The following is a 22,308-nucleotide window of genomic DNA, read 5'->3' on the forward strand; positions in this document are numbered from 1 at the left end:
TTACAGTTCTTCATTTCTTTTTGCCCCTCCCTCCCACCCTTTCTCCCTTCCTCCCTCTCTCCCTCCCTCCCCCACCCCTCCATCCCTTCATTTTTTGAGTTTGCAGCTCCTTTATTGGCATCTTCTTTCAGGGTCACTTTATCTGAAGTGACCACAATTTTCCTTATTTTATTTAGAATGTTATCTTGAATATTCTTCCTGCTGCATATACACATATGTGAGACTGATACTTTAAGAATCTGGTTTGGGCTATCAAGGGCTCAGTGGTCAAAAGCAGTGGCTGCTCTTCTAGAAGACTCAAGTTCAGTTTCCAGCACCCACATGGTGGCTCACAATCCTATGTAACTCCAGTGCCAGGGGGATCTAATGCCTTCTCCTGGCCATTGTGAGCACCAAGCATGCACGTGGTACACAGATATACATGTAAGGCAAAATACTCATAACAGGAATACAATTAAAATAATTATTTAAACAAGACTAACAAGGTGATAAAATCAGTATCTTTGATGGAAGAGTCAGAGGAGTGTTAGAATGCTTGAGGTAGCCTCCTCCCTGACTACAACTTAAACATTATGTCAAGATCGTATTTTCTTACTCTGCACCAGGAAAAGAACCCTAGAACTTGGATGATACTTTCCCTTTCCTTTTGTTCACCTCCTCTTCCACTTTATGCATAATGCATACTTGAAAAGTTTTTGACTTGTAATTATGAACAAGAGCCATTTTCATTAGAGACATCAAAAATATTTCCTAAGTTCTCACAGTCCCTTAAAACTATGTAAGAAATAGACCCCAGACACACCTGTCCTGCCCTGGTTAGTCCTTGGCACTTAAGAAATCTTTTCGAACTTGGGTTTTATTCATTAATCAGATTAATTTATTCTCTTGTGTGGTGCTAGAGATTTAACCCCAACCTCGTTTATGAGAGGTCTCCTCCCTTGTCACTGAGCAATATTAATATCCCAGTGCCCTGGTAAGTGATTACTTAGGTGTATGCTATATGCTGTAGCTGAAATAGAACCCAGCAGATGGGATTTCATCCTTGGGGGAATTGAGAAGGAGCTATGAGGGGGTGGTGGTGATTGCATCAGTGAGATGTATGGTATAATAGTTAAGTGCTGTGGAGGAAAGTACAGCCAGGAGGAGCTCAGAGTGGGCATCTGGAATATTGTTCTTATAGGGGTGAGATTACAGGAGAGGAGTGTGTTCAGGGAAGGGACCCTTGGAACATCACTTTTGCACAAAGACCTAGAGGAGAAGGGGAGAAAAGATGAGCATACACCCAGGGATGAATTCCAAAGAAGGACCATGGCAGTGTTAAGGTAGAAAGCTGTCTGTATTTTAGCTTGCAAAAGTGCCAGCAGGAGGGACAGGTGAGCTAGAGAGAGAAAGGATTCCTGCCGCTCACTCCCTCCTCCTCAGGCCAGGGTGCCACTGTGGGGGAAGGTAATGAAAAACATCAGAGCAGTTGCTTGAGCTGATGTGCTCTGCTGAAAGGGTAATTTTGGTGGCTGACTTAGGGGTAAAAGAAAAGACTCAAGAGTAGCTGTTTTGGGTGACAAGGCAAGAAGTGATGGTAGCTTTGACCAGTGTGGGGGACATGAAAGTGTTTAGAAAAGTGTTTTGATTCTGAATATATCTGGCCATAGTTCAAAGAATTTGCAAACACACTGTGAAGGCTTTGAATTATTCCAATAATATTTATAATAGAAAGTTAAGAATGTAGCCAGTTGCCTCCCCAATGAATTCTCTTGGCCTCCTACACCCACCAAAGCCTGTCTTACTCCCTTTTTATAGACCGACATCTCTAAACGTTGTGTTAAATGTGAAGAATAGTGACAGATGATTTCTTCTTTGCTATAAGTGATCAATAGTTGACACAATACAGTTAAAGGTACTTGCAAATTTTTTGTTTTGAAATGTCTTAGAAAAAATTTGCAAAAATAGAACAGCGAGATCCTTTGTCCTTGTCACTCCCTGAGTTGTTACATCTTACATAACAAGCTGTGCAGTGCATTATGAAAAGCAGGGGATTGATGTCATCCAATACAGTTAACCATAGCGGAGACTTCACTCCCAAATCTGCCAGCATCGGTATGCTCTCCCGTGTATCTCCACGTGGTAGAGAACAGCCTCTGGGTTTGGCATGAGAGCTGCTGCTGTGAGCTCTTCAGTTCTCTCACACCTACAGAAACTTTTGTGGAATATACTTATTCTTACCTCTTAATATTTTCAGTAATATAAAATCCATGTGGATTGCACTGGGGGCTAGCAAAATGGCTTTCTATGATACATGTTTCTTTTGTTCACGTCTTGGTTCTCTGTGTTTGTGTGAAGAGTGCACATGTGTCTGGACATTTGTGTGGGTGTACACACCCTTACATGCATGTGGAGTCCAGAGGTCGCTGTGGTTGTCTTTCTCAATCAACCTCAACCTTATTTTTGGAAACAGGAATTTCTCACTGAACTCAAAGCTAACCAGTTCAACAGGACTGTTTGGCCAGTGAGCATCAGGTGTCTGCTGCCTCTTTCTCCCATGTGCTGGGTTTATAGACACCTACCACCACAGCAGGCCTTTTGTCTGGGTGCTGGGGCTCTAAGTTAAGTACTCATGCTTGTATAAAAGGCAATTTACCAACTGAGCATTTCCAGAGCACCCTGTCTTTGTTCCTTTTCCCCTCCTCTTTTCTCTCCCCTGCCCTCTGTTATGTTTAGTATTGAACAAAGAAATACTTTTTTTGGGGGGGGCGTGAGGTTAATTTGAAATTAAAGAAGACACCTTCTTTGTCATGAATAAGTCTTAAATCCTGTTCATTAAAACCCCATGTCCACAGCTCTTCCACTGCTGGAAGTTTACGTGGTATGTTCTTGCCACTCTTGGGATTCTCTGTGTCCTTTTGTGTTTAAAACTAAATCAAACCGTTCTTTCTTTACCGTGACTTGCCATTTAGCACCAGTTGTATATTCAGAGCTGTGTTCAAACACAGAGGGAAGCGTGTAACCCAGAGTCTCACATGAAGCATGGTGAGCACTCGGTGGGTATGGTCTCTGCTGCTTAATCGCTCCGCTGCTCTGCCACACTGATCAGCCGCGCCTCGGCCGCGCCGTCTTCATTTGTAAGGTCAGATAACAGCATCAGCATTAGAGAGTTGGATGAAGATTTTTGTAAGCACTTAGATTGTGTCAAGTACCTAGTAATGATTTTGTTGAAGAAAACAATATCTGACTGAAATTTTAATTGGAATTAGTAAAACCTCAATTGGAACAGGAAGTATGTCAGTGTTTTCTAGTTTATTTTTTTTAAAAATCCAGTTCAGTGGAGATAGTGTGGCACCGGTGAGGGGGTCTCTTCAGAGTGTAGTATTGTGCAGATAACTAATGATAATGTCTTAGCAATGCTTCTGTGGTAGAGATTGCTGAGCATTGCTTGCTGGTGAATGTTTCCAGTAGAGGACAGGAAGTGCCTTGGAGTCAGTGACAAATTGAGTCTCACACTGTGCAGTGAAAGTTTGGAAGTGCTGTGTTTTCAGTTCTGAGCAAACGTTCCTTTTCCCTGGTACATGTATAGTTGCCATTCTCAAAGCTTTCTATGCAGAGGCTGTGTAAATGTCTTGAAACATGTCAGTAGCATAGCAGTCATAGCCTAGTATCAACCAAGCTATTGAAAGGTCTGTCCCCCAGCCTGTTACTAACAATACTTCCTACTTGGTTGCGTACCTTTCTTGTTTTCCTTTGGCTTAACATGCCTCCTTTTTTCAGATACACTGTCCCCACCCACTTAGCAAACACAAATAACTGAATAGTCAGTGACTGGCAAAGCATGAAGGGCACAGTTGCAGTTCCCTAGGACTCCTTTCTGACCAGGAAACGCTCACCTGTGGGAGGCTGCTGGGTGGAGCCATGCTGGTGAAGCCTGTTCTGCAAGTGTGAGCTTAAGTTGGGGCGTTCCTGTGGTGTGGCAAAGCTGTACCGACTGAGAGGAGGATTAAGCTCCTGAAGGCAGAGAGCTCTCACGGAGGCTGACTCAAACAGGGCTGAAATCTGGGCCAAGTGCTTCTGAAAGGGGGACCTGGAAACAGCTGGCACCTCCAAGGGTGGTAGAGACCTGGCCAGGAGCTCTCTGGTGCTGGAGAAGGTCTGCGCTGCTGTGATTATGTTTCATTTGTAAGCTGTTGCACAGAATGCACAGCCACCGTTGCCTGCTGAGTCTACTGCTAAATACAGTCACGGAGTAATTTTAAATACTGATCTTAAAACTTGCATCACAGCAAGAGGTAAGGAGATCACAATCCGTCATTCAATATTTCATTCAAACTACTTTGGACTAATTCCTTGGAGATATTTTTAGATCCTATTTGATCTAAGATCTTAAGAGAGTATGTGATTCAGCATTTATCTGGAAATTGAATAATAACATTAATATTTGTCTTGTTTGTAGAGGTGTAATAACTTCTTAAAGTAAAATTTGTCAGTTGTACTGCACACGTATTATTTTTCCAGAGATTTTTAGGAAATACTTATTTTTCTACTGTTTCTGGTCAGCTTATTTGGTAATGCCTTCTAGACCTGAGTTGTTATAACAGAGATTCTCATCATTAGATAAGTATGCATGTAAGTGTGTGTACTTGTGTATGTGTGTGAATGTTTCTTGTGGGCTAATACTATTTTGATGTTTGATTAGAGGAAAATCAGCAAGGCTCTGGAAAGTCTGCCTTGTTAGCATAAGGAAGTAAGTTCCTGTCTGTCTGTCTTCCCCATTCCTGCCAGCATTCTGCTCCTGCCAGCACTGTCCTTCCCAAGGACCAGTGTCTTCACTCAGGAAGGACTGTGTCTCTTCAGAGACTGCACAGCCCTGCTTACGTGGAGCTTTGATAGAGCGTTTCATTGTGCTCTCTCACTAGCATGCCATGGAAGGAAGCATTCTCTCTAACACATAGCAGCCCAGTTATGGTTTCTTTGCAAGATTGACCCACCATTGCTTACATTGTAATCACTGTTATCAATTTCAAAACAGTAGGTAGAGAAGTTTCAGAGTTTAGAGTTCTTTTTCATAGTCAACTTAGAAAAAAAAAAAAAGCTGTCACTCAGTCTAAATGATCTGAAAGCACTTTTCACTTTTCAGGTATTGAATAATAATGTTTTGTACTCAGTAGAAGAGAGCAGAAATCTAAAATTAAAGGAGAGAAAAGTTAAAAACAATCCTATATTTGTCCAAACCCTTCCTAGGTTACCCTTCTTTGGAGGTATATGCCAAATTTGACTAAACTTGTCTGAAAAGCTGAGTCAGATTCTTTGTCAGTCATGTACTAAGGGAAGATTACCAAAGTTTTCATATCAAAGGGGAAAGAAATTGTAATGTGGAAAACAGTTCCCACTTCCTGACACAGGGCTAATGTTTGACGCGGTCATTCCTTGTAAGGTAAGTGGTGGCTGTTTGGATTTTCATTTCATTGTATCATGTAGGAAACAGGGATCTAGTCGGTAATATGCTAAAGATCTCAAAATTCTGAAGGAAGGAAGCAACTTTCGCCTTTAAAGAGACTTGCTGTAAGTTGCATTTTCTCAAAATACTTATATTTTTAGAACCATCCCTTCTACCTTTTGCTGTAAAACCTTTACACCCTGCCCTCAACCCATCTCTGGTCATTCTAGTGCTCCACACCAGTCTTGATAGCCTAATGACTATAGCCAGTGACTGTATGCTTGGGCTTGAATCTAATCAAAGAGAGAAAGAAGATCCAGGAAAGAGGAGTTTCATGCCATTCAGTTTAAGGTTCTAAAATTTTGTTTCCTAGAAGTTTATGTAGTATTTTGGTAGACCTATTACCTTTGATATACCTGAATCCCTAAAATATGTTGTTGCAATACTTTAATTTTTATAAGAATGTACATATTAATACATTTTTTTCCTGAAATCATACTAACCAAATAGTACATCCTAGAAAAATAAGAGTCCAAGCAATATTAAACTTCTTAGCAGGTTTAAAAATCTGTAACCTGTGTATTATCTCATTCTGGTGTTAAAATACATTCAGCATCAAGGAATTTATATCTATCTCAAGTTTCCTCCTACTCGCTTCTGGTAAAATGCAAATCTTCCTTTTGTTCCACTTTTAGAAATGAAATTAGTCATAGTCTTTTATATAACTGAGTTGGTAAAGTCACCAAGTTATTAAAAAAACACACTTTGTTTTTGCAAAGAGTTGAGGAACAAAACCACTCACATATATTTTAGTTTGTAATTGAAATTTAAAAAATAAAAACAAGTGTCTGTGAGCAGAAAAAATCTACGAGCTTATCTATATCAACCTAAAGTCACAGAATCTAGATTTGAGCCTCTGTGGTATTTCTAATAGTAGTTATAGCTCCCTGGAAAATCAAATAAGCAGCGTAGATACCAAGAGCTTTATCTAATGTTACTGCATTTTTCCAAGGAACATGGTTTTTTTAAAGCTCTGTGTTGTATCCATGAGTGTTATTGGGTGAAGTGTCCTTTGGTGAAGGACGGCAGCCCAATGCTTCTTTGGTGTCCTTTGCAGACACAGTCTTATTGAAATATCCATGTATTTTAGGCGTGCCCTACAAGTGCCTTGTGCTAGGTGCAGAGAAGCTAGTTGCCTGTTTCCTGCTTCGTTTGTTCCATTTGAGCTGTTCTTTCTTCTGTCACGGAAAGATACTCTTTTGAAAACCACTGCAGACCTATTTTCCAGATCCTTTAAAGTCATTGATTTGCTTTCAGGTCAGCAATGGCTTTGAAATGGCTCCTCATCTCTCTCATCAGCCAATGAGAGCCTATTATATAACTGTCAGAGAGTTATTATTGCCAGTGTGCCATTTTAAATCCAGCATGCAGGATCTGACAGGCATTCCTAGGATACCTGGTTCCCTCCCTTTGAGGTTGGAATGTTAGACATCACTGAGAACTGTGCAGGCTCCAGATAGTTGCTCTTTGGAAGCCTCTTGCAGCTGTCACCTGAATCAGTTACAGAATCCTGTGTTTTCTTACTTTCAGAATTGTTAATCATATATAGAGCAACCCCACCCCCCACCCCAAAACCCAAAACCACACTGTACTTTATTTTGTTTCCCAGTAACATCAAGAACATATTAAAAGCTGAGGCTCAGCCTCCTCAAAGGGGTTTTAAGTTTATGTTTGGGGAATAAGGGCACGAAGCCCAAAGCTGGACAACTGCTATTCCTGATTTCAAAAATAGAAGCTAACTTCAGTGGTTCCTGCAGAAGAAAGACATTAAGGATTTTGACTTTTGAACATCACTCTGCAGAAGCCCAGAATTTTGTAGGTAAAACTTAGCTTGCTTGCTTTCTTTCTTTCTTTCTTTCTTTCTTTCTTTCTTTCTTTCTTTCTTTCTTTCTTTCTTTCTTTCTTTCTTTCTTTCTTTCTTTCTCGTTTGCTGCAGTAATCTTCTTCCTAAAACCTGGGCCAAAAGTTAATCTTTCTAATGTATATGGAGTTGGTCAACAAAAAAAATCATAAAATAAACGGTATCTTATGCTTGTCTAAAAACCTGGAAATGAATAGACCAAAATAATCAATAGGATTATTTTGTAGTATAATCAGTTTTATGCCTAGGGTCTAGAAAGTGATGTATGTTATATAAGTTGGTTATATAAAGACTCCTCCCTCTAATTTTAAGCATCCATGGAACAAAATAATCTATATACTAGACATTAAACTATAACCTTAATGGCAACTTTTTAAGATTAAGTTTTATAAAATCTTTTCTCAAGATGATTTAGGAAGTCCCCCTCTTTAAAACAGAGTTTCCTAATTAAGTTTTAAATAATGATCCTGATAAATTATTTAAAACATAAATATTTCCCATGACTTGAGGTTTTATCTATCTATGTATTTATTTATATGTGCTGTTTGACATTTGTGTTTCCACAGAATTTTATGTTTGGGGGGTACTTTTATTAAAGTCTAGATTTGTGTTGCCTAGTGAAACATTTTATTATACTATTAAACTAAGATCTTACGTTGACTGATTGTCTATAATCTAGCAAAAATCATCAAAAACATATCTTCATATTCTTGGCCCAGTACTTTTTCACTAGCCTAGCCAACAAAGGCCTACTTTCATCAGACAATGGGTCTAGTCTGAAATGCTTCAGAACTTTAAATGTTCTGCATCAAAATGATGCCCTATTGGGAAATTCTATACCAGACCTCATGTGACAAATCAGTCAAAATGGGGACACATTATAACAGTATATAAAATTATTCAAAGACTGAATATAAGACACATGTGGAACATAAATGAATTTCATGTCTAGGTTTGGTCCCCTCTCCTTTTCTTTCCCATGAATACATGAAAAAATATATACAAATTCATAATAAGTAGATAGATAATATATATGTCTGAATCTGAAAATATCAGAAATCTAAAGCATTTATGATGCCAAACATTTTAGATAAGAGAGACTCAGACCGAATTTCTCTTATTATTGAAAACCTATAAAAGCTTTAAATTCTTAGGTTATTGGCTCAAGTATATATTTTAAAATATTCAAATAGGATGACTAGCATTTTAACTGAGTGCCAGTTATATAGATACAGAAAAGTACCAAAGAAACTGAAGAGACCTGAAATATTGGTGCTTGGTTATATTGATATTATACTGCTGGCTATGTAGAAAAGAGGAAAGACATGAATGCCAGTGTTTTTATAACCCTTGACATAGCACATAGTGGGGAAGTAACCATTCTATTTAATATTTCTGTCTGAATATAAACTTCTAAGAGTGTAATAGTGATTAGATATATGTAGTTCATTTAGAAATGCTAATAAAAACTGAAATTAAACTCATTAATATCTCTAAGGTCCTGACACATGGTAAGCATTCCATGGACATTTGTTGTTCTATAATTATAACTAGTTAAGGATTTCTTTTCCTTCATACTGTCTTACAGGACCAGGAACAGTCCTGTACAAAGTGTTAGAGAAAGGGTGGACCAGAACATTTATAGACATAAGAATAGAGAGAGTCCGGGATAGAATGTCTTGGTTATTCCTTAATAAAAACTTAACTTGTGTTTCACCTGTAAGAAACACTTCACTGTGCTCTGTAGAAACTGACCCTGTAGTTCTAGCCCTCAGGAGCTCTGGCAGGGGGATCTTGCCACCCTGAGGTATAGGCTAAGATCCCCCTTCCCAGGTCCTCACAAAGTCATACTTGATTTTAGTAAGGGACTCAATGATGATATAAAAGAGTCTGTTACATCGTTATCCATCCTTAGAACTTGATATGAATTTTTTCAATAGTATAAGAGAAAGATGTTTTTTAAAATTCTATATTTCAGTTACTAGAAAGCTTTTTTTTTTTACTAGATTTCCTTTAGTACTTGAGTCATAGATTAGAATCTTGCTCAACCACCTAGAAAATGTCCTTTAGAGATTTGTAGAGCTACTATTCAAGTGACTTACACATAATTTGTGAGTCCATTTATTTGCAGAAGAAAGTTTCATTTGTATCAATATTTTCTTGCCACACCTCGTTAAGTACTGATCTTTCTCAAAATGATCGCTTTTGTTTTCCAAAGGTCCTTTAAGATTATACATCAACACATGCAAAGGCCTACTTTCATCAGACAATGGGTCTAGTCTGAAATGCTTCAGAACTTTAAATGTTCTGCATCAAATGTTCTGCAGTTAATTTTCACAGCTCTTGCCTGTATCCATTTGAGCTACTTAAAACTATATGTGAAATTTGTTCTTGTTTCTTTGCTGTCATTTAATATATCAGCAACCTTACATTTAGAAGTCCTTCTTTAGGCTGTCACAATATAATCCCTGTGAATGTCATTTTTTTTTTATACTTAAAAAAAAACAAACCCTAGTCCTAATGGTTATCTTATAAAAATTTGCTTATCATATTTATTTGAATTCCTCAGAAAGACTTATCATGGCTTCCTGCTTCACTTGTTAAATTCTGACTCTTCTCCATCTGCTCTCTTTACCTTAAAAGGATATGGAAAGTCATACAAGGTTCTCAAAGGAGTTTTGAATTTAATTCCCCACTTTCATAATTTTAAAATAAAAAACAAACCAAGAGAACTAAAAATCATCTTAGTAGATAAGTAGATCTAGCAAATCACCAGGTAAAGGTGATCACACGTTTATTTTATACTTCTTAGGAATTAGTAGCAGTTAAGTTCTTCACATTAGTGATTTCTGCTCAAAGTTCCAAACTTATTCTTAGTGGTGAGATGTAAGAGACAACCAGGTTAGAACCAGAAGCAAGATAACCATGTAAAAACACTTTTTCTTTATTTTATTTTATTTTATTTTATTTTATTTTATTTTATTTTATTTTATTTTATTTTATTTAGATTTATTTATTTCATGTATGTGGCTACACTGTCACAGTCTTCAGACACTCCAGAAGAGGGCACCGGATCCCCATTACAGATGTTTGTGAGCCACCATGTGGTTGCTGGGAATTGAACTCAGGACCTCTGGAAGAGCAGTCAGTGCTCTTAACTGCTGAGCCATCTCTCCAGCCCTTTCTTTAGTTTTTAAAGATTATAATATAATTACTTCATTATTGTCTTTGGCCTTTGGAGGGAGTGTTGGCAGCCCAGATGTGTGGATTTCATTTAAGCTGTGTTATGTGTAGTTATAAACATACTTGCAGGTATTGTGTTTGTTTGTTCATTTGTTGTGGTTAGTTGTTGTTTTAGGTAGATACGTAGTAGTGTGACTCCTTCTGACGGCCTTACTCTTATTTTAACCCCCACCCCCATATTTAAGATACACATTTCTTAGAGATTCAGTTAAGTTAGAAACAAATGAGAAGACTGGGATGGAAGAATCAAATCCAGATCATATATGGAGGAGACTACTGTCAAATTATTACAGTAACAGAAGCTGGGTTAGAGTGTTGGCTCAGCAGTTGAGAGTCCTGCACCTGAAAAGGACCTGACTTTGATTCTGTGTGCCCACATTGGTCAGCTCAAAGCCACTTCCTCCTCCAGTTCTTGGGGAAACTGAGTCCCTCTGCTGTCGCCACAGAACTGTACACACATGATACATGCGGAGGCTCACACACATGGGGAAACTGAGTCCCTCTGCTGTCTTCACAGAACTGTACACACATGATACACGCAGAAGCTCACACATACAAATAAATGAATCTTTAAGAAATAATGGGGCCAGCATGCTTGTTGAATAAAAGATAACGTTTGTTAAGTTTTCTGCTCGGCAATAAATGTTTTAGACTTATACATTGTTCAGTTGTGACAAAAAGCCTATTGCATACTTACTATTATTAATGTTTTATAGATAAAAATTGTAGTTTATCCATACTCGTGCAGCTAGCACAGTGGCAGGTTTGGAACTTTAAAAACTTTATATTATTCCAATCTATGTTAATTTTCTACATGAAATGGTTAGAGGATGTAGTTTAAGAAAAATGATACCGTTTAGAATAGCAACAAAAAATTGTAACATTTCTGAGACTAACTCTAACAGAAAATACGTAAGACCTTAATATGAAAAGTAAATGAAGGACATAAAAGGACCCTCAGTAAAGGGAGAAAAGAATTTTGTTCATGTCTTAGGAGACTCAGCATTATAGTTCAAATAGTTTATTTTTCTCCAAAATAATCTGTAATTGGGAGCAGATTCAATGACATTTCCAAAGATTTCACCCTGACACGTTGATTCTCAGATACCTATGAAAGAGTACAGGATACAAACACAGTGCAGTTCTGAAGAGTTAAGAATAAGTGAAGGGACTTATTTTTATTAAGTACTGCAAAAATGAAATAGTGATGGCAAGTGAACTCAGAGAGTCACTGTGCATCTTTATACAAATCAGCTTTACAGATTAGTAGACACAAGAGTATTTAATTAAAGGCAATAGACAAATTGATAATATATATGAAAGAGAACGAAAATGTGAAGTGCTGAAATTTTATGTGGGAAATCATACAGTATGTTTATGACTTGGGATGAAGAAAAAGACAATAAAGCATTAGTATTATACCTAAAGATATGCTTTAATTTGTCCAATAAGAAACAAACTACAGGTGGCGCATGCCTTTAATCCCAGCACTCAGGAGGCAGAGACAGGCAGATTTCTGAGTTCGAGGCCAGCCTGGTCTACAGAGTGAGTTCCAGGACAGCCAGGGCTACACAGAGAAACCTTCTCTCAAAAAAACAAACAAACAAAAAACAAAACAACAAAAAACAAAAAAAGAAAGTACAGATATGGTAAAGATTTTTGTGTGACATATTCAACCACCATTTGTTTTCAGGTTATAAAAGAAAATACCTATCACTAAAGAGGAATCCGAGTCACTAGTAAAGCCAAACGCCTCCTAAAGCAGCAGTCACAGGAGTGTGTGTGTTAAAATCAAGTACAGTGTGGTAGTCATGAGATTGATGGACGAGAAACAGAATAGTCCTTAGTTGTGAGGAGTGGGCATGTGCGTCCGTGGAAGCACAGTAGCAGTGCGGTATAAGGACTGGCATTCTAGAGCTGCCTCTAGTAAACTTTAAGGAAGGTTGCGCAGCAGCAGTATACTTTGCAGAAAAATGATTCTGAGGATGGGGGCCAGAGGAAGCCTCTAACTGTGCCGGGGAAGCACTTATGTAGCTTAATGCAGTATCGATTAAGTTTAATAAAAACTCTAGCTGTTAACAGGCTAATGTAAGTAGAAATGGTTGTGTATACATAAAAGAGATTAATACAGAAAAAAATTAATATACTGAACTACAGGGATAAAAATTACAAAATATGTAATGATATAGAATTTTTGATATTATGGTTTTATTCCTATAATTCTAAACATACAACATACTTATTTGAATTATTTGTCACTATATACATATCTAGTTTGAGTACAAAACACTGGTGAAGATGAAAAATACTAAATTTGAGATAAAGGTTTTCCGTGTAGAGAAAATTGGATTAAGGAGAGCCTACTGCTTCAGCAGTCGATAGTGCTTTATTTCCTAGTTTGATTCAGGAAAAGATGTATGTGGGCAAGTAATATGGCAGTATACTAAGCTTGGAAAACCTAGATGATGGATACATAAGTATTCATATTCCTTCTTTTAATTTAGTGATTCTCAATCTTCCTAATGCTGTGACCCTTTAATACAGTGCCTCATGTTCTGGTTACCCCCAACCATAAAATTACTTTCGTTGCTACATCATAACTGCAATAAACTACTGTTATAAATTGTAATTTGAATATCCGTGTTTTCCAATGGTCTTAGGTGACCCTTGTGAAAGGATTGTTCACCCCTGAAGGGGTTTCAACCCACAGGTTGAGAACCACTGGTTTAACTCTTCTGTACAATATAATCAAAGTTAGGTGTAAAATTTCAAAATAAGTCATATTCCTCCCCAACAAAACTTGAGGATTATCATAGATTATCATAGTAGACAAGGCAGAAAGTGTGTAAGAGCCAAACTTGGTGGATAACTTCAAGGAAACTGTTTTCTGGACACAATAGGGCAGTTTGCACATATGAGCTTGCAGCACTTTTAACAGCGTGTTCAAGGTCTGCAGAGGCTTAAGTGGACAGAAGCCTAGCATGGAGCACAGTTGGAAGGAAGGTGTGAGTTCCCACCCTGTCTGAGGCCCTGTGGCCATTTGATAGCTGCTGGGAGAGGGAGAGTCAGCTTTTTTTCATAATGTGACTCTGGTAGGGTGATCACACTGCAGGGCAGGCCTTAAAATTTATATTTATGTTTCCTTTCGAAGAGTAGAATTTTATATTAGCCTATCAAGGCAGTTTAGTAATGGTCTAGATAAAATTCTTACTATGTGTTCTATGATATATATATTGCTATACTTAAGAAAAGCAAACTTGCTGGGTGTGGTGGCACACGTCTTTAATCCCAGCACTCGGGAGGCAGAGGCAGGCGGATTTCTGAGTTCGAGGCCAGCCTGGTCTACAGAGTGAGTTCCAGGACAGCCAGGGCTACACAGAGAAACCTTCTCTCAAAAAAACAAAAAAAAAAAAAAGGAAGAAAGAAAGAAAGAAAGAAAGAAAGAAAGAAAGAAAGAAAGAAAGAAAGAAAGAAAAGCAAACTTAAAAATTTAGAAATTAAAATTAAAATATTTTTATATTTATATAATAGAAAATATTTAACGTACACAGTCGAGACATAGAACCCTTGGTGTAAAGAAGCTGTTCTAAGACAGCCTAAATATGTAGTATTTACCTGTGCTTCTCTTCCCCACAGTTGAGTTTCTACAGAATGTTCCCTAATCTGTGTTTGAGAGCCAAGTAATAGTAGGAATTAGAATACAGTGTGTGAAATGCCTCTGGATTATAAGCATTACAAGCTTTATTTACATTTATAAGTTCATTATATCTTCAGTTTAATCAGGGAAATCTCCACAGAGTATGTGTACCAAAAGTATCTCCCCACCAGCCTTGTGTTTTGCCTACTTGACTTTCTGAATTTGTTATAAATGTTACAAATAATGAATGTTCAAATAAACGTAATGCTGAGGCCATTTTCTAGATACAAACCAGCTTATACACACTGGGAAATTACACCAAGCCCAGACTTGTTTTGTTAGTGTAATAGATGCGTGAGAACTGATTTAGGGAACTCTAGGTGAAGTATGAGAACTCAAGGTGGCTTTGAGACTGTTTGGGAATTATGGTCATATAATTAAAGACCTCAGTCTTCCACCTCCGTGTCAGGGTTCACCTAGCTCCACAGAAATGCTGTCTTTAGTATCTCCCTACGAACTGGTAATTGCTATCGTAAAGATTTACCTTGGCAAGTAGACTAAGTCATACTGCTAAAGCCTGGAACTACCAGGAAGACAGGTCTGGTAGGTTTGCCTGGCTTATAAAAAGATTGCAGATAGAAAATCACTGTGGCTACGTGATAGGGAGAAATGTAGGATTGTGACCTATGCTTCATTGTAAATTCTGGAATAGGAAATTTGGATATAAGATGTGATTGGCTTTAGTGGTATCGCTTTATACTTACTTCTTCCACATTTATTGTTTGATTATCTTTAATCTTGCTTGGTTTGTGGACCTTGACCCTTAGAGCCTCTCCCACTGCTTCACTGTTACTGTGCCTCTCTGGGAATGGGCGTGTCAGCACTTAACCACCTACAAGCAAGCTTTACCTTCTTCAGCAGCAGTGTTTCAGTAGAGCTGAGAGTTTATTTTTGCCTTTCAAGAGAGTAACTGGTAATATTGGGGAGAGGTGGGGACATTTCTTGTATCCAAAGTGAGTTTCTTTTGGCCATTTTAATATGTAAGAAATGGGGAGAAAGTTTAAGTGAAGAATACTAACATAAATGAACAATTTGGAATTGTTGCTAGAGCATTGAATTTGAGATAATTTATTTGAGCATTTTGCTAGTTTCTCATCACTACTTTCTAATCCAATGGGATTAATCCATATACTGTTACCATCATAAATATCTATTAATTTAGACCTCGTGCTAGGGTATAGATTTCAAGATGGAAACCTGCCATCCGCCCCCACTCCCACCCACTCTCAGGGTGGGATAGCATGTGATATATCAGTAATGGTTTTGAAAAGGCAGCAGGAATGGGGTGACCACGCAGTAAAAGCACAGAGGACCCATCTGCCAACACTGCTCCTAGCACCCTCAAGTGCAGGGGGGGCCTGCAGTCATTAGTGGCCTCTTCTAGTGGCTTAATTTTGTGCTTTATTGCACCTTTAGTCAATTAGCCCTGGTAGCACTGTTTTAGAGAAAATAAATGTGTACATTCTTCACCCTAACTGGGGAAGAAAGCCACATTAATACACCAAGAAGTAAGGTGAGACAACCCAGTGCCCTGAAAGGCCAGCTGAGTAAAGACTATGCTCTGATTAATGGGGTTTATTGTAATTGGGAGTTTGCTTAAAGGATCATAATTGTAAATTCATCCTATCATTATTAATTAGTTGTGGTATTCAATGTGTAATTAATTCCCATTGATGACTAAGTATGACGTTTCTAGTAAGAAAATAAAAGAGTAATTTTCCCTTTTCTACTATTGAGCTCAGTTTAACATGTACAAATATGCATGATAAAAATAAATCTTAGAAAGGACTAGCTATATATATTTGTATATATATGCATATGTGTGAATTTAAGTGTTTGGGAAAGATATATACATTACTCATAGTTTTCATATGATAAACTGAAATACTTTTCAAACTCAATTTATCTTGGAGCTTATACAGTATCAGTAAATAATCAAACTAAAAAATAGGCTGGGTGTGGAAGTGCATACCTTCTGCACTTGGGAGGCAGAGGCAGATGAATCTCTGAGTTCAAGGATAGCTCAGTCTATACATCGAGTTTAAGGCCAGCCAGGGGTACCTAGTGGTACCCTATCTCCAAAAACAAAACAAAACAAAACAAACAAACAAAAAACCGCACTCCAATAACTCCATGTGAGTGTAAAATGATTTATTTAGCCAAAGTCCTTTTGGCTTTGTAACATACACACTGGGTGGATTTTTGTTTGTTTGTTTGTTTTTAACATCACCTGTTTTAAATTGGCTAAGCTAGTCAGTGAGTTCCCATGTCATAAAGCTCATACTCTCTGTTATGGCCTGTCATTTGTAACCACATTACATACCTGCACCCCACTATCTCTTATAGCTTCTGTTGCTTAGATACACATTCTTTGGGGAAGTTCTCCCCGACCGACCTGTCTGTTGGCGTTACTTTGCTATCAAATCCTGTTTCTATTTTCTTATTAGCCACTTTAAAAAAAAAAAAAAAAAAAAATTCAGCATTTCGTTGGTTGTGATACTGCGCCCTGCTTGGTCCTCTTGGGTGCCTGGAGCACAGGCAAAGTCCGTAATGAGTGGTCCACAGTCCGAGAGAAAGAAAACAGAGAGGTTGTGGTTCCCAGTCTTCTCTGCACCCAGGCACTACCAGCATATCGCTGGGAGTCAGGAACGGGGCTCCGGGAGCCGCACTTCTGGTCATGGCGTCCATGTGCCAGACAGGAAGGGGAAGGCAGAGCCTGGGTTGGGGGCAGAACATGATCAGATTCCGGAGTGAGTACCTGCAGAGTACGGAGGGGCTGGAAGAGAGAAGGCCTTCTCCGGGAGATTTAGGCATGGCTGTTTAAGATGAAGGCCTCCCCTGAGGTGATCCTTGTTGAAGAGAAAGTCCTTGCTTGTCCAAACTCCATTTGTGATGTGAAAGCATACACTTTACTCAGGGTAAACCCAGGATTAAATCCTTTTGTAGGAGGAATGCCCTGGAAGGGAAGCTCACTGGCTGAATGCTCAGAGAGTTTATCTAGATACCTCACTAGCATGGAGAACTGAATGTTTGTATACTGCTGTGACTGATTGCCATTCTCAATTCTGAGATTCCTGGGGATTGAGCGCATTCAGCCTTACATCCCCATGCCTGTCTGGTAACAAGGTCTCACATGCCCTACACTTGCTGTCTTCATTCAGGTTGTACCATTCAGGTGCTAAAAGCTCGAGCATCAGCAAATGGCCTGGTTTTGAATTCTCATTATTTAATCCTAGAGTGTTGAGTCTCCACCTTGTTCTTCAGGATCCTCTGCTAATATTGTAGCTAAAAGGCTGACCATATGGCTCAGTGGTAAAAGAACTTGCCTCACAAGCCTGTTATCCCAAATTTATGTAAACAGGTTTTTATTTTAAAGCGAGGTGTTGTGGTTCATGTCTGGAACCTGGACTACATAGACAGAGACTAGAGAATCACCTGGGATCTCAGGGGCTACCCTGAATACACAGTAGGGTAAAATAATAAGAGCCAGCCTCAAGAAGGGGAGAGCTAACTCCCCCAAAGTTGTCCTGTCTTCCACACAGGACATGCAAGCACATAGTAACTATGAATTAGTTAAGTTACCGGAATCTTCCTGGGCAAAGCAAAGGAAGACTCATGTCCCAGGAAAGCTCAGCCAGGATACTTGTAGTCTGTGAGAAAGATGCTTCCATCTGTAAGTGGTTTCCAATGAGACGAAAGGAAGGATGACCAATATGTGGTCTGCTCTAGGCTGGCCCATCTCTGAGTGGCTCTAGGTAACACAGAGTAGGACTTGAGTAATCATGCATACAGAGTAGGGAAAGGCCTTGGGAAAGGCTCCACAGCTGTTCTCTGAGCTTCTGGTATTTGCTGTGTTGGGTAAGTCTCCCTGCAGGCTGCATTTCTTAGCAAACACCATTGTTTTAGGGATTTGCCTGTTTTCAGTTCATTCACTGTTGACTTTCTGATGTATTAATAGATGGAAATATTTTCCCCAAATATTAATTTCCTTACTTCTTGCCTTGATTCTCAAAGAGTTTGAGTTGATGAATTTAGGTAATGCTTTGTGCCATCATAGGGTGATCTTGGTAAAAGAGGAAGGAAAGTAGTTTCTTTCTCCAGTTGTACCCCAAGAATTAGAAACACTGTGAAAATTTCTCATTAATAAAAATATGTAGCCATGCCTGTTACCACAAGCATATCTCAGCTTAGTTGGGAAATTAAGGCAAGAAGATCATAAGTTTATGGCCCGTCTGGGCTACAGAACAAGTTCAAAGCTGACCATGCAATTTGGTGAGACCCATCTCAGTGTACAGTCCAAAGGCTGAAGGTAGTTTAGTGGCAGAGTGCTTGCTCTGTACTACTCCTGCAGGCCTTTCTCACTGCAAAGATCTCCAAAGCAATACGCTAAATCCAAACTCCATTCCTTCTTGTGTGCTCTGAGGCGATGGCTGGCTCTCCAGGCGGGCTGGATTTAAAGGTCAGAGAGTACAGTATGTATAATTGCTCCCGATCTCATTAAATAGGCTCACAGGCTAGGGAGAACAAAGTACACCAACGTCAATAAATAGCTACCTTCAGTTGTAACGCATGCTTATAGTAGGTTATTTTGAAGTTAGACTATCAAGGTTGGCTTGTTTTTGTGCTAACTGAAATGTAATCCTTGCTACAATTAAGAAATTTATTTATTTTTGATTTTTAGTGTCTAAAAAGCACGGCAAGCTTATTACTTTCTTGCGAACATTCATGAAGTCTCGCCCAACGAAACAGAAGCTGAAGCAGCGGGGCATCTTGAAAGAGAGAGTATTTGGTTGTGACCTGGGGGAGCACCTCCTCAACTCTGGGTTTGAAGGTAAAATAAACTCTTTGAGCTTATGGTTCGAATCCTCACACGTTTGTATTGGTTTTCTTTCACCAGACACCAGGTACATGTGGTAAATGGTGTGTGCATTTGGTATATGTGGTAAATGTTGAGTTCAGCAGCCGACGCCTAGCTTCGGAGCCTCACCTCAGTTCTGGGTGGAGCAAAGTGTCAGGGTGTGCCTTGCCCACAGTGCTGTGGTCATGTAGGGAGAGCTGGCATGCAGGCAGGACATGGTGACTTTGTGGTTTGTTACACAGTCCAGGCAGCTTCTGCAGCCAACTTCCCTGTGCGTGTCCTAAAACATTCACTTCCAGTTATTTAGTGGGAGGGTGACAGGTGAGACTATAACATACTGAAACCAACTGCCTAGATTTTATAACTAATTTTACATTCCTTTGTCTTTGGAGTCCAGAATTTAGTGGTTGGATGAATGGTTAGAGGGAAGGAAAGTAATTTGAAATTCTGTTGACAAAAATGTGTTCTTTAGTATTTAGATTGTTTCATTTGATAAGTATGTAGAATTTTTTTAAGATTTGAGACTTTATATTGTTTACACAGGGTATATTTACAGTTATGCAATGAATATATATTTTATGTGCACAAGGGCTATTTTAAAGTCTAAAAGAATTAAATGTATATTTTCAATTCTAAAACAGCTAGAACAATCATGAAAAATTCAGATATTTTATATACTACTTGAGGACATGAGAAATATGTATAAAATAAAAAGATTTACCTATTTATGTATTATGTATAATTGTTTTTCCTTATATTTGCTCTGTTTTCATTTAGACTAACTAAATTAATAACAATATGAACTGTGGTTGTGTACTACATAATGCTGTATTGGGCAGTGATGGATTGTATATATGGTAGTAGTCCAGTAAAATTGTATTGTAGCTGAAAATTTCCTGTTACCTAATGAGATTGTTGGCTTCAGAAGAATTAGCACAGATTGTAGATCCCAGGTCCTGAGTTTAGTCTCCAGCATTACTGCCTCCCAAATGAAAGTCTAGGCCAACAATTCAGTATGTATTTATAATAACATTGGTGCTGATGGCTGTATGCAAGTATAAACTATAGCATTATAATGATATACCTAATATTTATTGGTTTTGAGACAGTCTTTCTATGAGCCCTGGCTGGCCTGCAGCTTCTTCCTATCTAGTCCAGGATGGCCACAGAGTTCCTGCTGTCTTTGTTCTGCATGCTGGGATTGTAGGTGCGACCTAGCAGGCTTGACTATGAACATCATTCCTGTTGACTAACTATAGTGAATGATAATATTACTGTTATATACTAACTGTACTGTTTAAAATAAGCATCTTTTCATTGTAGAAATGTTTGTTGTGGAGTTTCTACACTTTGATTGGTTATTGTGGAGTACATTACTTCTATTTAAAAGTTACTGTGTGCTGGGATGGCAGCTGCTCTTGTATTTACTGTGTCTCTTGACTGGATTATTTTCTTCTTCATTTGATCTAATCTCGCTTTGTGATTTTTATGGCCTCTGATTGTACAAAAGCCACCATTAATGTGTTAGGAAGAGACCATGTTGTTTGATCTGGAAACAGTATTAACAGTGATCAAGGACTCTGCAGGTGGGCAGCATCCATGATGGTTGTTCCCTCTGCCAGGCTTGCATTCTGTCAGCTCTGATGAGAAGAGAATGAAATGATGCTAGCTGTGAGGCGTCTGCTTTAGCAGAGACTCAAAACTGGTCAAAGTGCTGAGAGCAGGTGACTATTGGATGCTCAGTTCACAATACACATCTGCATCACCTCCTCTAGGGCTCAGGGGCCATCACGGGCTAGGAGGCAGAAGGCGGAAGAGCTAGAGCATCAGAAAGAGGGCTGTGAAACAGTCCACGCTGGCTGTTGCACCCATGCATTCACAACAGCAGCAAATGTCTATGAAAGATCTCATTAGCATTCCCATATGAGTGATGAAGGGACTTGTTAGGCCTGTCCCTCCCTGGAGAGCCACAGGTAGTTCCTCAGAGAGGGGTATCATACTACTTAGTATATACACAGTATATACACTGGCATAACTCCCATCTTTGCTCATGCTAATTAAGTGCAGAGGACTGTCTACACACACACACACACACACACACGCAGAGGACTGTCTACACACACACACACACACACACACACACACGCACGCACGCACGCACGCACGCACACACACGGGAATGGAATGATTGCAAAGAAGGGAAGTGAGGAGAACATGATCAAAGTAAAGTACAGGGACAGGAGAGAGAGAAATTATGAAAGAATAAACAAACTTTAAATAGAGAGCTCAGCATTATTAGGGACAGTGAGAGTATCAGACACTGACAGACTGGGGCTGGGGAGATGAGTGGAGTCTGATTGTTGATGTGCTCAGACTGGTAGAGTCTGTCATTGAAGCTCTCCGCTACCAAAATCTTGCTTGGGTCTCACCAAAGCATGTTAAATGGCATCTAGATTTGCCAAGGGTGGGGAAGTTGTGAAAGTCAGCATGGCTGAGGTGGAGCTGGCAAACGCCTTAACCCGAGGTGTGGGTGAGGGCAATGCTCGGCCACAGAGGATGCTCTTGATGGTTGGATAGATGTGGAGTAACTGGAACTCCATCAGAAGTGCACAAAGAAGAAGCAAGAGTAAGGAAGTTCTGGAAGAAAAGGAACCCCCAAATTCTTGATGAGGCTGTTATCACAGAAGCTTCCACAGACCCCAGCCAGCCCAGTGCCAAGAGGAAGTGTTCCATGGTCCTTTCTATTGGTACATCTATTGCAGAAGAGAAGTAAACTGAGCCATCCACTCTGAGTACCTGGGGCTGGCCAGCTCTCCAGGAGCAAGTGTGGCAGGGCCTTGGAGTAATCCCAGAAAGTACTGTTCAGTTCCAGAGGGGAGGATGGCGAGTGGGGACTGCGATACTGAAGATCCTGATCCAGAGTTCAACTGGGATAACATGCTTATGTCTTTAGTTCTGAAAAGAAAGTTTAAAATATAATTAGAAAATGGAAAAAAAGGAAGAAAATTATAGTATATTGTAGTTTTAGCTCTGATTGCAAGAGTCAAAACATAAACTTATAAAATAAAAATTTATAGTAGCTAAGATTAATTTACTAAGAAAATATTTTTATGAGTTTAGTGCAGCCCATGCAACAGTTCTCTAGACACACACAGGTGCCCAGCACC

The 22,308-nt window shown here is 39.1% G+C and overlaps 1 protein-coding gene across 5 annotated transcripts in view; it reads left to right on the forward strand.

The window, feature by feature from the left end:
* Arhgap32 (Rho GTPase activating protein 32) overlaps positions 1-22,308 on the forward strand; it is a 231,681-nt gene that overhangs the window by 189,786 nt on the left and 19,587 nt on the right. For 4 of the 5 annotated variants that reach the window (XM_029543772.1, XM_029543771.1, XM_029543773.1 and 1 more), the window contains one exon: positions 18,965-19,114. In XM_029543772.1, the coding sequence (XP_029399632.1) occupies positions 18,965-19,114 (150 nt within the window). Of the gene's footprint in view, positions 1-3,701; positions 4,275-18,964; positions 19,115-22,308 lie in introns of those variants that run through there. The other variant, XM_021205915.2, reaches the window with a different exon arrangement.

The sequence above is a fragment of the Mus pahari genome, chromosome 10 (genome assembly GCF_900095145.1).
Source record: "Mus pahari chromosome 10, PAHARI_EIJ_v1.1, whole genome shotgun sequence".
Lineage (NCBI taxonomy): Eukaryota > Metazoa > Chordata > Mammalia > Rodentia > Muridae > Mus > Mus pahari.